Genomic DNA, 12485 nt, shown 5'->3' with positions numbered 1-12485 from the left:
AATTAAAAAAATAATAATTCTGAAATTAACTGCACGTGCAATGTTTTCACATTTTAACATTCTAAATTCTTCTAATTCTTAGAAAAAGAGCCAAGCATATAAAACGAGGCTTCAAAATCATGAAAAATCAAGCCTTATCTCCACTCTCAAATGTTGTGGGCGTGTCCATTGATGAAACCACGCATCACTCAACTGTCATCTGTCAATCAAAAAACTTTCAATAGTAGCCTACTAGTCATAGTGAGTCACTGACTTTAGACCCCCCCCCCCCCCCAAAAAAAAAATCTTTGGACATCTTCAAACGTGCATAGAATGTATTTAGAAACACATCTCTGAATATTTACAGTAAATTTCTTGCTCATATTGTAGTGAACATCCAGAGCCTTTCTGACAGTATGCTGCAGAAAGTTTCATTTCTGGTTCATGGTTTATTATTGCATACACATATACTGTATATGGTGAGAAAAAAAAAAGTACAAGGAAAACTTAGGAGGTTCCACTGTATAGTATAGACCAATTTCCTTTGCCTTCTGACAAATTATATAAAAATCAGCAATTAAATTTTTTTATTTTTTTGGTGGAGGTATAGTATTCAATATTGTTAAATTAATAAATTATTCCAATTTTGATCTGCTGCTATTAAAAATAACATGCCATCGTATTTTATATTATTATTTTAGAATAACATTTTATTTAGTTATTAAACAATCAGCTGAGTGCTTCTGACTCTGCTGCCTTACTGTTTGAATTTCCATTCTGTGGATCAATAAAATACTTATCTTCATCTTATACCTCATTGACAGCATCAATGAAAACAGAGCATTAATTGCTTTGGTAAAGCAGAATTTTGGATCGTATTAGATTGAGTAGAGATGTTGCCGAATAAGTGTCTCGAGTCGTGAGTGAATGTCAAAAGAACATTTCGATTTTTCAACTTGCAACAGTAAATCAACAATGGCGTGCTTGTGCTCTTAAAGATGTGCTTGAAGGATAAAACGAGGGTCCACGGGGAGCTGTACCTCCATTGAAAGGGGCATGAAGGGTGGGATGAGTGTTGTTCGTCACGCTCCTTCAAAGTCACCATCATCCAAAAGCTCACATCAACCTATCGATTGATCTCCGTGATGGATAAACAGCTGCCGAGGGAGCGCTCGTGTTGTATTGGCCTTTGTTGTTTAGTGCCGCAATATGACATATCATTGATTGTCACAGTCTTGTCTCCTTGGGTACCAGCAACGACGGATCCATCAGTGTGCTCATGCGGCTAAAGTGAATAGTGAACTAAAGGTCGTGACTAAATGAACACAAAGTGGCTGAAAGTGATACATGGAGCCTCCGTGACATCACATCTGAGAGTGATGATTCAGAGAGAAACCGTGTGTATTGTTTTAAACAATTCAATAAACAATCATCAAAATGAGGATCTCTTTGTAAATCGCAAACTTTCAGCACCATCATAGTAACCATCATACTGATGCTTGTCTCATGGGATTAAATGTAAATTTAAAAACATAACATACCATACAGTCAGCAGAGGACACTGGGATGAATGTACACAATGTTCCAAGTAACAATGCCCTATGTGACGTTTCGTCCCCAGCGTGATACATCACAGTGCTAAATTTAATTCACAGCATGGCTCACATTTCACAAGGACCACATCCAGGCTTTATGGTGTACAGTAAATGTCCCATGCAGGTTTGCTCAATGAGGCCATGTCTGCACCATGCAGCAGCCAAGATGCTAATTAATTAGCTGCTCCAAAATTGAGCGGGGGGGGGGGGGGGGGGGGGGGGGATTATCCAAACTCAGTTGCCTGGGAAGAAGACACTGCGATGATTAAAAGTCACGCTGGCGGTGCGTCGTGATGAACAGAGTTATTGTGTTTCAAATGGCTGCAGGAGAGTGAGGTCGCAGAGTACAATAGTGATTGATTCCACGGATAAAGAAAACAAGCGTGGCTGCATCATTATCTACGATTACAGTGGACCACCGAAAAGCTTTTCAAACATATTTAAGTTTGACCAAGATCAATCCATTAATCTTTTATAGCAGCGGGTCTCAAACTGGTGCCCAGAAGCCATAGTTTGGGGTTCTGCAAAATTATATTTAATAAATTATTGTCGTATCAAACGTGCAAACAAGCAGCCCCAGACCATCACACTACCACCATCATGTTTGGCTGTTGGTAGGTTAGGATGTTTGTTTGTTTTGTTTTTAAATCTGTCAGGGGCATTCAGTCATGTCTCATGTTCTAACATAGCCTACATGATTTTGAAACACGGGAGGAAGTTGAAGTAGCCGCAGAAAACTCAAGCAAGAACATGCAAACTACACACAGTAGTGGGTGGAATCGAATACTCAACCTCAAAATTGTGAGGCGGATGGGCGACACTAAAAGTGTCATCCGATTACAAAAGTAATTGTTGTAAACCTTAGAATGAATGTGGTCATACTTGTTGGTACTACTGTAGACTGTACAGAGTATTATGTTTTATGCTTCCTTTGCAAAAAAGCTTCTCATGTCTTCCAGTAATAAAGAATCTGGCGTCTAGTATTGGGTGTGTTCTGCAACATGTTGGAACTTGAGTTTGTATCTCAGATATTTAAGGCTGGGCAAACTCCTGACTCAGAATACGGAACATTTTCAATGATGCATCAAAATCGCCAAACAGTTAGATGTCTTCTGTAAACAAGTATGAGCACAATGCTCCAACGTTACTCAGTGTTCTAGCTATTAAAGGGATTAAACGGCAGGGGGTGCCAAATAACAGAGGGCAGCTCAGTAACGCCTTGAAGCCTCTATCGTGAACGTGTTGTCCTTTGCCTTGATGGGAGACGTACTTTCAATAAGCGAGCGTTTTTTGTGGGGAGGGCGGTGGGTGGGTTGGTGTTACACAAAAGATAACATTAGACAAGAAAAAAACGTTTCTCAACTCGCCATATCGTGTCTATGCTTTGGCGGAACTATGGTAGTAAAACGTCATTGTCGTCCGTGGATTCACTTCCGCTTCTTACCAAGCGCGCCAAAAAATGCCCGGATGTCTCATGGCGAGGGGCTCCGCCCACTGTTAGCAAAGGTGAAATTGTTATCCTTCCCAAGATGCACCGCGGTAAATCGTCAATATTCAACGTTGAAACATGTTAATATATTTTTTCTAAATTGTAATTCTGAAATAAGAGATTAAAAAAAATGTTTCATGTACAATTTAACCAAATAATATAAGTATGACTTATGTGAATAATACATTAGTCAAATTTATTTACAAATACTTAAAACAAAATATTGAGAATGAATTCAAACACATAACTAAAAAAGTACATTAGACAATATTGAAAGTACTATTTTCTATTAATAGAAATCTTGAATTCAACTTGGATACCATATTTGTTGTGAACATTATTATTACGTTTGGCAGTATGGTACTCAAGTGTTTGCTTCATACTTCTAAGGTTTGTACACCCTTATAATGGGCTGAGGTCTCTTTTCAATTTACCAACTTTGGATCTGAAACTTACAAAGGTGAAGCAATTGTTAATCGCAGCTCTGAGTTCGAGTCTCGGCTTCCTGTGTGGAGTTTGCATGTTCTCCCTGTGCTTGTGTGGCTCCAGCTTCCCCCCATATTCCCAAAACATGCATGTATATGTTCAGTGTATATTCTCAGTTGTCCATTTTTGGCTACGCGACCCACTTCTTCTCAGTTTGTTTAGAAAAATGGCTGGCGTTATGGCCAGATCACGGCTCAGCTTCAGAAAACAGGTGAGCCGTGATTGGTTGTTACCTGAGCACTGAGCAACTGTGATGTCATTTTCAGTTGACAGCAAGTGGCAAAATGGCCGCCCTCAGAGATGTATAAAGACAGATGGAATTTCCTGCAAATGCGACATTAATCAGAATACTTTGTTTAGACTAGTGGTGGGGCTAAATAGCACATATTATTGTAAAGAAAAAAGTGTGGAGTTGACTTCATAATATTAACATAATACAGTTATAATTCAAGAATCACATTGTATTTTTTATTGTATTTTTTTTTTTACTATTATTTAAGTCATAATCTACAGTACGTTATGAAAATTAAGCAGACATTTTATTGAGTAACTTGAAGAAATCCTTAACAATTAAACAGTTTATGCTCATAATAACATAACTATTCCTCGTAAAAATTTAAAGCGGCTCTCTGTAACAATTTGGCCAAAATAATCTTTACAATAGCCTTTTTCTTTGACCATTTATTATTGAAACAGCTTTGAATTAGTAGACAAATACCTTAGCTGTTCACAATGGGTACTCCTGCAAGCCACTGGCCAATAGTTTTCAGATTGGTTTCGGGTTTGAATTTCCCGCCCTCTGTCTGCGAATGTGACATCATGTGCGCATTGTGTACGTAAAGAAGGGTGTGTGCAGTTTGATTTTTCATCAACAGGTGGCAGTAGCTATTCAAAATTGAATGTTCTGCATTCAGTACAGGTAGCCTTGAAATATAAGTAAACAAAATAGAAATCAAATTCTAACTCACTTCAAAAAATATAAACACTTTCACACACACTTGTTGATGCTCTTCACTCGTTTTATTCCCACAAGCCGTAAAAGAATGCACATTCATTTTAAGAGATGCCATCGACCACAGCTCACGTCCAGACACTCCACAAACTGACTGCCTCACACATTAAGCCAACCTTTATACGCATACCCTTAATGGTCCTTTGATCCTTTACTCTTCCACCTTTAAAGACATCACAGCCACACTTATGACAAAGCATATAAAGAGCAACTTTTACAAAGCATGCTGGGAAGTGCTTGGCTTCACCATCTCTACTTCCTCTACTCAAGTAGATTTAAAATCAAAGGATACTTTTGATACTTAAAGCACAGCAGACGTCAGGCACTTTTAAGATTTTTACTTAAGCAGTATTCTACTTCTACTAAAGTTATTTTATATTTAAGACACTCGTACTTACTTACTTCACACAAGACGGCCCACAGGTAAGAGTAGGAGGGAGTGGGGGGTGGTTGGGGGCGGAGGGACGCCGACATTGGTTGACAACGAGAGGGGAGGTTAAGAGGGTTTGTATGGTTGCCTACTCCCACCCACCTGTACCTGAACGCAGGAGTGCCAGTCGTCGTCCTCCTCGTCCGATTCGAGGGCCACTTTCCCGTCTTCCTCCAGTAACAGCGGAAGCAGCATTAGCGGCGGCCTCCCGGCGCCCAAGTAGACGTCAGCTAAGGCGGCGGGAAGCTGACCGAGCGAGTGGAACAGCGCGCCGAGCATGGAGCCGATTACGGCCTGGAGCGAGGAGACGGTGTGCCAGTGGCTCCAAGGTGAGCCCGATTCTCACCACTGCCTACCGTACATGATTTCGTTCGTTGCTGTGATCGCCTCCGAGCTACTTTGGAGTCACAAATAGAAGCACGGCACGGCGATTACAAAACACACACACACACACACACACACACACACACACACGCACAAATCCTTTGGGAAGTGAAAGGTGGAGGTGGAATGAGGAAGTGGCCCAGAGAAGCCATAACAGTTTTTTGCTCTGATCATGTCAACAACTTTACTACAGCGAGTAGGTTGTGGCATGCTTTTTCTTTAAAGTGATTAACCAGAGGTAGTACTCACATATTCGTGGAAGCTACTTAATAAAAAACACAAATACTTTAGAAGAAGTATCAAGTAAAAAGTTACAAACTCCGAAATGTACAAAAGTAACGTCATAACAGCAACAAAACAAGATAGACTTGCATGCTACTCAAACATTGTGAACTTACTAACAAAAACAATTAGCTAATGACGTAGCCTACATATATCTTACCTATATATGTTTCTACAGATTTGAATGCCAGAAAGCTTGCACAACACATTGAATTTGCCACGAATGATTCTTGGAGCGGACAACCCCAAACAATTTACCAATTAGACAATACAAATTAAGTATAAATTAATTTTTACTGTCGATATACCACACCCATTTTGACAACTGGTTCAACAAAAGGAAGAAAAAAAAACTGCTCAGAAAATACATTTCCACTTTTATTACCTTACATAGTAAAGGAAAAATATCATTGGACACAACTTTGCTGCATGCTAGTTTGTGACAGTACTGTATAATCAGAACTGAACTGACATGTCCCGCTTAAACAAAACAATAACAAAGGCAAAATAGCTACTAAAAGCAACTGAAATCCTTTAAAAAAATGTTATTACATAGAAAACTTTTGAACATTATAAACTGTTGGTTTTTAGTCTGGCAGAAGACAACACTTTTACCATATCTCGGAACCGAAAACATCCATGTTCTGAAATAAGGACAATGTCTTGCTTATCTGAATGTGTCATCATTAATGCACCCCGGTGCACGGTCCTCGATATTGCTGTATTTATAGTACTGACCAGATATCATTATGTAGTGCTGCTTACTTAAGGGTCAAATAGATTTGTCACACTCCAATCTTAGTTTTGGATATTGCACATGCACTCCAGAGTCACCACTTTTCTGCAACATGCAGTCTCCTCTCAGAATATATTTGTCTCCTTATGCCAAGAATAAAATACAGTAATGTCTCAACTCTCATTCCCCTCCATTTTTGCTTGCTAGCGATAGTCAGTTTCCGCCTAAACTGAGGCGAGTAGGGTTGGTTTGAGGATCGGTACCATGCAGTACCTCTGATTGACAGGTGATTAATCCAAGGTAACCCACAGGGGTTGTCTCCAGTTTCCAGAATGGATGGATGGATTAACCTGTGAGGAATCGAGCGCTCGCACAAATCCCTTCAATCCCTTCACACCCGAATGTCTCACTCTTAATTCTTCACTACTCCACAATCCACATTTTGCTGTAGTACAGTGGTGCCTTGAGATACACATTTAATTCATTTCGTGACCACGCTTGTTACTTAAAACACCCGTATCTCAAATCGTCTTTCAGCAATAAAATGAATGGAAATGCCATTAATCTATTCTAGCGTCACCCGCCAAATTTTAACAAACATTAGCGCTCTATAATATACTTTATGAAAACATACAATAATGAGATGATTACATAGAATGTAATCTATTTTTATTTAATTTCTATGGTCATTGTAATGTTTCTTTTCGTGTGCTCACCATGGCTACTCAGGGGAACTATACAGCCATATATTGAGTCAGTCAAAAATCCTCAGTAAATCGCAGTAATATCTTCGCATAGGATAAACAATATATGCCTGTGAGTACTTTTATTTTGCCTGTCTAGTGTTGCTCTGCTGTTTGTGTTAGAAAATGAGTTGCTTAAAGGGTTATGATACCCTGCGACTGACGCTATTCGTTAGCCCGTCAATGGCATTTTGCGTTGTTTGTTAGCGTTAAGCTAAATTGACTTCTCTAAGGCAAAACAATGGGGTTGTGTTTGTGAATGTTTTATTTTCACTTGACTGGTTGTCCCATGCCTCAGTCCATGTTCTAGTTACTATGCATACTATTTTATAGTTGAATAAACAAGCACTTTAACAATATCTTTTTCAAGGGTTTGTAAAAGGTACATAGGCTTGTGGTTTGCCAGCACAAACCCTCTGATCCTTTTACAGCGTCCATGTTCCATCTGCATGTCTCAGCCTGTTTTTTTTGTTTTTTTTTTGGTGCTAATTTACACTTTAAGCCTGACTTTTTCTATCTCCTGCGTCCCGCTGCCAGGTCTGGACGCACCCTTGCATCGGTATGCCTTGTCAGAGTGGCATCTCTCCGGCGTGGATCTTCTCCAATTGACTTCGGAGGACCTGGAGAGGCTGGGAGTGTCCAAGATCGGCCACCAGGAGCTGATCCTCGAGGCCGTGGAGAAGCTGTGCTCCTTGGTGAGGCGGGAAGTGGAGTCATGTGTATTTTGTGTACAGTATGTGACCATGGCGATAAGGAGTCTAGGGATGTTTGTCTTGAGGGTATTGATTGAAGATATCATATGTTCATACTAGTGTGCTAACACTCTGCTTTTGAACAATCGTTTACTGTCTGAAATTACGACACATCTTGTTGCAAAACATCATGTTCTTTCTTTTAGAAACCTGTAAACTTAAGTGGATCAACTTTGTCTTGCCCTTTTCTGCTCCAACAAGGTCCTTAAAGCGAAAGTCACCCCCTCCCCCAAAAATGATTGGCAATAATATGTTCTATGTAGCCCCAGTAGTCTAAATATGGTATTTTGGTTAACTCATTCACTGCCATTGACGCTTTAGACGTCAAAAATGCGTTTGAGCTATTTCTATTAGTTTAACATTTTTTCCACTTTTGTTAAGAGTATGAAAACCTAGAAAAAAGTTTTTATTGTACATTCAGAACAGATATTAAAATTTGTGATTAATCATGAGTTAACTCACTAAGTCATGCGATTAATTACAATTAAAACTTTCAATCGCCTGATGACCTAATTTTTAATAATCTTTTCTTTTTTTGAAAAAAGAATATTTAAGAAAATAAAAGATTATTAAAAATTAGAGCGTCAGGCGATTAAAAGTTTTAATTGTAATTAATCGCATGACTTAGTCACGACCTAATTTTTAATAATCTTTTCTTTTTTTGAAAAAAGATTATTTAAGAAAAGGAAAGATTATTAAAAATTAGGGCGTCAGGCGATTACATTTTTTAATTGTAATTAATCACATGACTTCAATAGTTAACTCACGATTAATCAAAAATTTTATATTTGGTCTAAATGTAATCCCCCCTCTAGGTTTTCATACTCTTGTTAACAAAAGTGGAAAAAAATGTTAAACTAATAGAAATAGTTCAAATGAATTTTTGACGTCTATAGCCGTCAATGGCAGTGAATGAGTTAATATTGCATCGGTGGAATATGAGTAAAATCCAGCAGTTGTTATCTATTCAGAAGGCGGCCATTTTGACATCCCAGTTGCTAAGGTCTCAGGTAGCAACCAATCAAAGCTAAGCTTCAGAAAACAGGTGAGCCATTATTGGTCTTTGCCTGAGCATTGAGCAACTGTGTTATCATCTTCAGTTGACACCAAGTGGCAAAATGGCCGCCCCTAAGATGGGTAAATTGTAATATTAATCAGAATGTCATGTTTAGACTAGTGAGGTCACATGTAACATTATGGTCAAGAAATGATTAAGGTTGACTTCCCCTTTAAAAAGTCCATGGTTCGATGAGCTTCGTGTGGAAGAGCTTGGTCGAGCCCTGACCTCAACCCCATTTTCTATTCCTGTTTTTGTAATGGCCAGGTGTCCCTGTAGTGAACCTGCATGCAGATTTATGGGACCACTGCTTTAATCCTCTAATGTCTAGTTAGTGCTGCCAAACCACTTGTGAGGTAGTTTTATTTATACCACTTAAGCAGTAGTAGTGTGTTTGTAGGCTCATTGAGCAAGACAGTGCAGTGTGGCAGCCAGTGAATGCCACACTTGGCGGCTCAAGCAGCTTAAAGCCGTTGCCAAATCGCTAACAGGAGCCTTCATGCTGGCTCTTTTTCTATGATTGTGAACGCTTATGTAAAGCTTTAAGAACAGACGCTTGCGTGAAACGGTCTCTTAAGGGGCACTTGCATGGTTATACAGTTTGCATTTATTTACATAACAGAGCGCCTGTTTGGCATGTCGTGAGTGTGCTCATTCACAATCATCACATGAAGGAGGGGGAACACTTTCGAGTGCGCCATTACGTCATTTCAGCATGGATAAGACCATGAAAAATTCATGGCCATTGACTGTGGATTAGTGCCACTGGTTGATATGTAACAACAAAGCCCGTTTGGAACAAACCTCTTGACCCCCAATGAGGGCATCCTGAATGCTACTGGTTCTGCTCTCTTGCAATTGCATTTGATTAAATTATTATGTCATTTAATTATATTTATTAAAGATGTACAGTATATCATATAAGCGTTCTTGTATTCCCCATCTTCATGCATCTTATTGAAATGTTCCTTTAGTTTTGCTAGGTAGCTAGAATTGCTCAACATGGTATTGCAAATCATGCAGTTAGGGATTGTTGACTCCCATCGCTCATCTTAACTTTAAAACAATCACAGCTGTTTTCTTAAGATGGAACCAAGGGGCAGCCGATAGAATGAAAAAGCCGAGGCCCCAAAATTGAACCCTGTGGAACACCATATGTTCCGTTATTGCACATATCTGTCCGATCACTTTCTTGATTTGCTCGAAGGGATTAAAATAATAAAGAAATCACACGACGTACCATCACAACAGCCTCAAGTAGACTACCGAGCGCACCAAATTCCCTGCAGCACAGATAGGCCAAGCAGGGGTGAATCATTACGAATCATTTGAATTGAGTGTGTGTCTTGACCTCCGCCAAACCCCCGAGACTGACTCAACAAACCTATCAACAAAACTTGACCTGACACACTGACCACAAAAGCTATCGGGGTTTTTTTTTTTTCTTAAAAAATGTCTAATCTTTTAGAATGATAAATCGAGGTGATTTTGTAAATAGTACAAAGAAGACTGTCTTTTCTAAGCATGTAAAAATCTGGAACATGAGTAATACCATTTCAAGTGCATTAAAGCTTTGAGTAATATGATCATTTAAGATTTCAAATTGTCTCTGTAAAATTGTCCCTGTCAGTCATACGGCGACAGCGGGGAAAACCTGCAGGGCCTGACGGAGAAGCTGCGAAGTGTGGCCCACAACTTGCAGATGGGCATTCAGGGTCGCTGGCGCCACCACAACTACGACGGTCAGAGTGCCACCAAGCTGTCCACCGGCGTGCTACACGCAGTGGTGGAGCTCATCGCCTCCGCCAAAGGACTCTTCTCCTTACTGAACAGGTCAGTGAAGAGGAAAGTTATCTAACTGTAACACGCACAGTATGCCAAATGCTATTTTTACCCGAGTCAGGCTTTGGTAAGAATAGTGGCATTGTGTAATAAAAACACCTTTAAAAAGGAAGTCAACCTTAAATATTTATTAACAATAATATGTCATATGTGACCTTACTAGTCTAAACATGACATTCTGATTAATATTACATTTGTGGAATATGAGTTATGCAGCAAAATCCAGCCGTTTTTATCAATATCGGGGGCGGCCATTTTGCCACTTGCTGTGGACGGAAGATGACATCACAGTTGCTCAGGACTCAGGCAATCCCCAATCAGAGTGCACCTGTTTTCTGAAGCTGAGCTGTGATTGGTCGTTACCTGAGGCCTGAGCAACTGTGATGTCATTTTCACTTGACAGCAAGCGGCAAAATGGCCGCCTTCTGATATTGGTATCGGTGAATGGTGTAGACATGAGACATAAACGAGTAGCAAAAAATTACATAGTATAAACATTAAAGTAAAAGATACAAAATATTTAAATTAAATAAAACAAATCTTTCTAGCAGCAAAATCCAGCCGTTTTTATCACTATCAGATGGCGGCCATTTTACCATTTGCTGTCGACAGAAGATGACATTACAGTTGCTCAGGTCTCAGGTAACAACCAATCACAGCTTAGCTTCAGAAAACAGGTGAGTTGTGATTGGTCGTTGCCTGAGCCCTGAGCAACTGTGATGTCATCTTCAGTCGAAAGGAAGTGGCGAAATGGTGGTTACTGATTAACCTGACTTTATATTTGTATGATAGGGATGAGTGTTAAAATGCTACTTAAACTGACATTTCTAACACTTAATAATGATTTTGAAATTAGAATAATTTGGAAGTCATTTTGCTGTTTCTACTGTGTTTAAATGTCGTGCTGTTGATGATTGAGTACAACTTGATTGTGTCTTGTCAGGTATCAGCTCTCCCAACTGAGTGGACACACGACTACCAAGAAAATCTTGAGCCAGTGCAAAGAACTGGGGATGATTGCGCAAAAGGTTTGTCTATTTTTTTCCCATCCATCCAATTTCTACACCGTTTGTCCTCGTTAGTGTTGTGGGTGAGCTGGAGCCTACTAATTATTAATTTAACATTTTGACAACTGTTAACTGAAAAATTCACCTACTTGTGTTTTTTTTTGGTGCTCTTAATGAAATACCCTATGATGTCAGAAGGCGCTGCTGGCTTGATCGGAATTGGTGTCAAGGAAGTATGTTGAAGTGATACATCTTGACATCTTGAGTGAGAGGCAAGCGTATGTCTGGCATAACATTTTTTCCTAAGCCCTTTTTTTAAGCATAATGATTACTTTGAGATCGGGCGTGGGGGGGTGGGGGTTTGTCATTCCACTCATGTTTGTCATTTTGAGCGGCCTGTCAGTTAATCATTACTTTTCAGTTCTCTTGTATGCGTGACACAAAAACGTGATTGGTTTTACTTTTGAACAGGAAGACCTTTTTTTTTTTTTTTTTTTTTGCATGTCCTTATAGAGGAACTATGGCTGTCTGAAACCAAAGCTCAAGCTCCCCCTTTTTTTTTTTTTTTTTTAAACCTGCCTCACATGCGTTATCTCTACATTCCTGGCATATTTGAAGGCGCTTGTACCTTGAAGACTAAAGCAGGAGGAGGGCCGGACAGCGGACATGTGACGGCGAGAGGGGCTTGTTT

At 39.6% G+C, this 12485-nt stretch overlaps 2 protein-coding genes across 3 annotated transcripts in view; one reads left to right on the top strand and one right to left on the bottom strand.

Annotated features, from left to right (window-relative positions):
- Positions 1 to 5446, bottom strand: part of rps6ka1 (ribosomal protein S6 kinase a, polypeptide 1) — a 52699-nt gene extending 47253 nt beyond the window's left edge. Inside the window, exon 1 of one of the 2 annotated variants that reach the window (XM_077559336.1) lies at positions 5094 to 5446. In XM_077559336.1, the coding sequence (XP_077415462.1) occupies positions 5094 to 5270 (177 nt within the window). In that variant the 5' untranslated portion in view covers positions 5271 to 5446. The remainder of the gene's footprint in view (positions 1 to 5093) is intronic. The other variant, XM_077559344.1, reaches the window with a different exon arrangement.
- The window catches only part of cnksr1 (connector enhancer of kinase suppressor of Ras 1), a 30062-nt gene continuing 22356 nt past the window's right edge, over positions 4780 to 12485 (top strand). Inside the window, exons 1-5 of the mRNA XM_077559314.1 lie at positions 4780 to 4984; positions 5110 to 5320; positions 7674 to 7831; positions 10576 to 10778; positions 11731 to 11815. Of these exons, the coding sequence (XP_077415440.1) occupies positions 5269 to 5320; positions 7674 to 7831; positions 10576 to 10778; positions 11731 to 11815 (498 nt within the window). The 5' untranslated portion in view covers positions 4780 to 4984; positions 5110 to 5268. The remainder of the gene's footprint in view (positions 4985 to 5109; positions 5321 to 7673; positions 7832 to 10575; positions 10779 to 11730; positions 11816 to 12485) is intronic.

Source organism: Vanacampus margaritifer, chromosome 1 (genome assembly GCF_051991255.1).
Source record: "Vanacampus margaritifer isolate UIUO_Vmar chromosome 1, RoL_Vmar_1.0, whole genome shotgun sequence".
NCBI classification, from domain to species: Eukaryota; Metazoa; Chordata; class Actinopteri; order Syngnathiformes; family Syngnathidae; genus Vanacampus; species Vanacampus margaritifer.
Note: the sequence above shows the minus strand (reverse complement) of the source record. Positions and strands in the feature narration are given on the sequence as shown.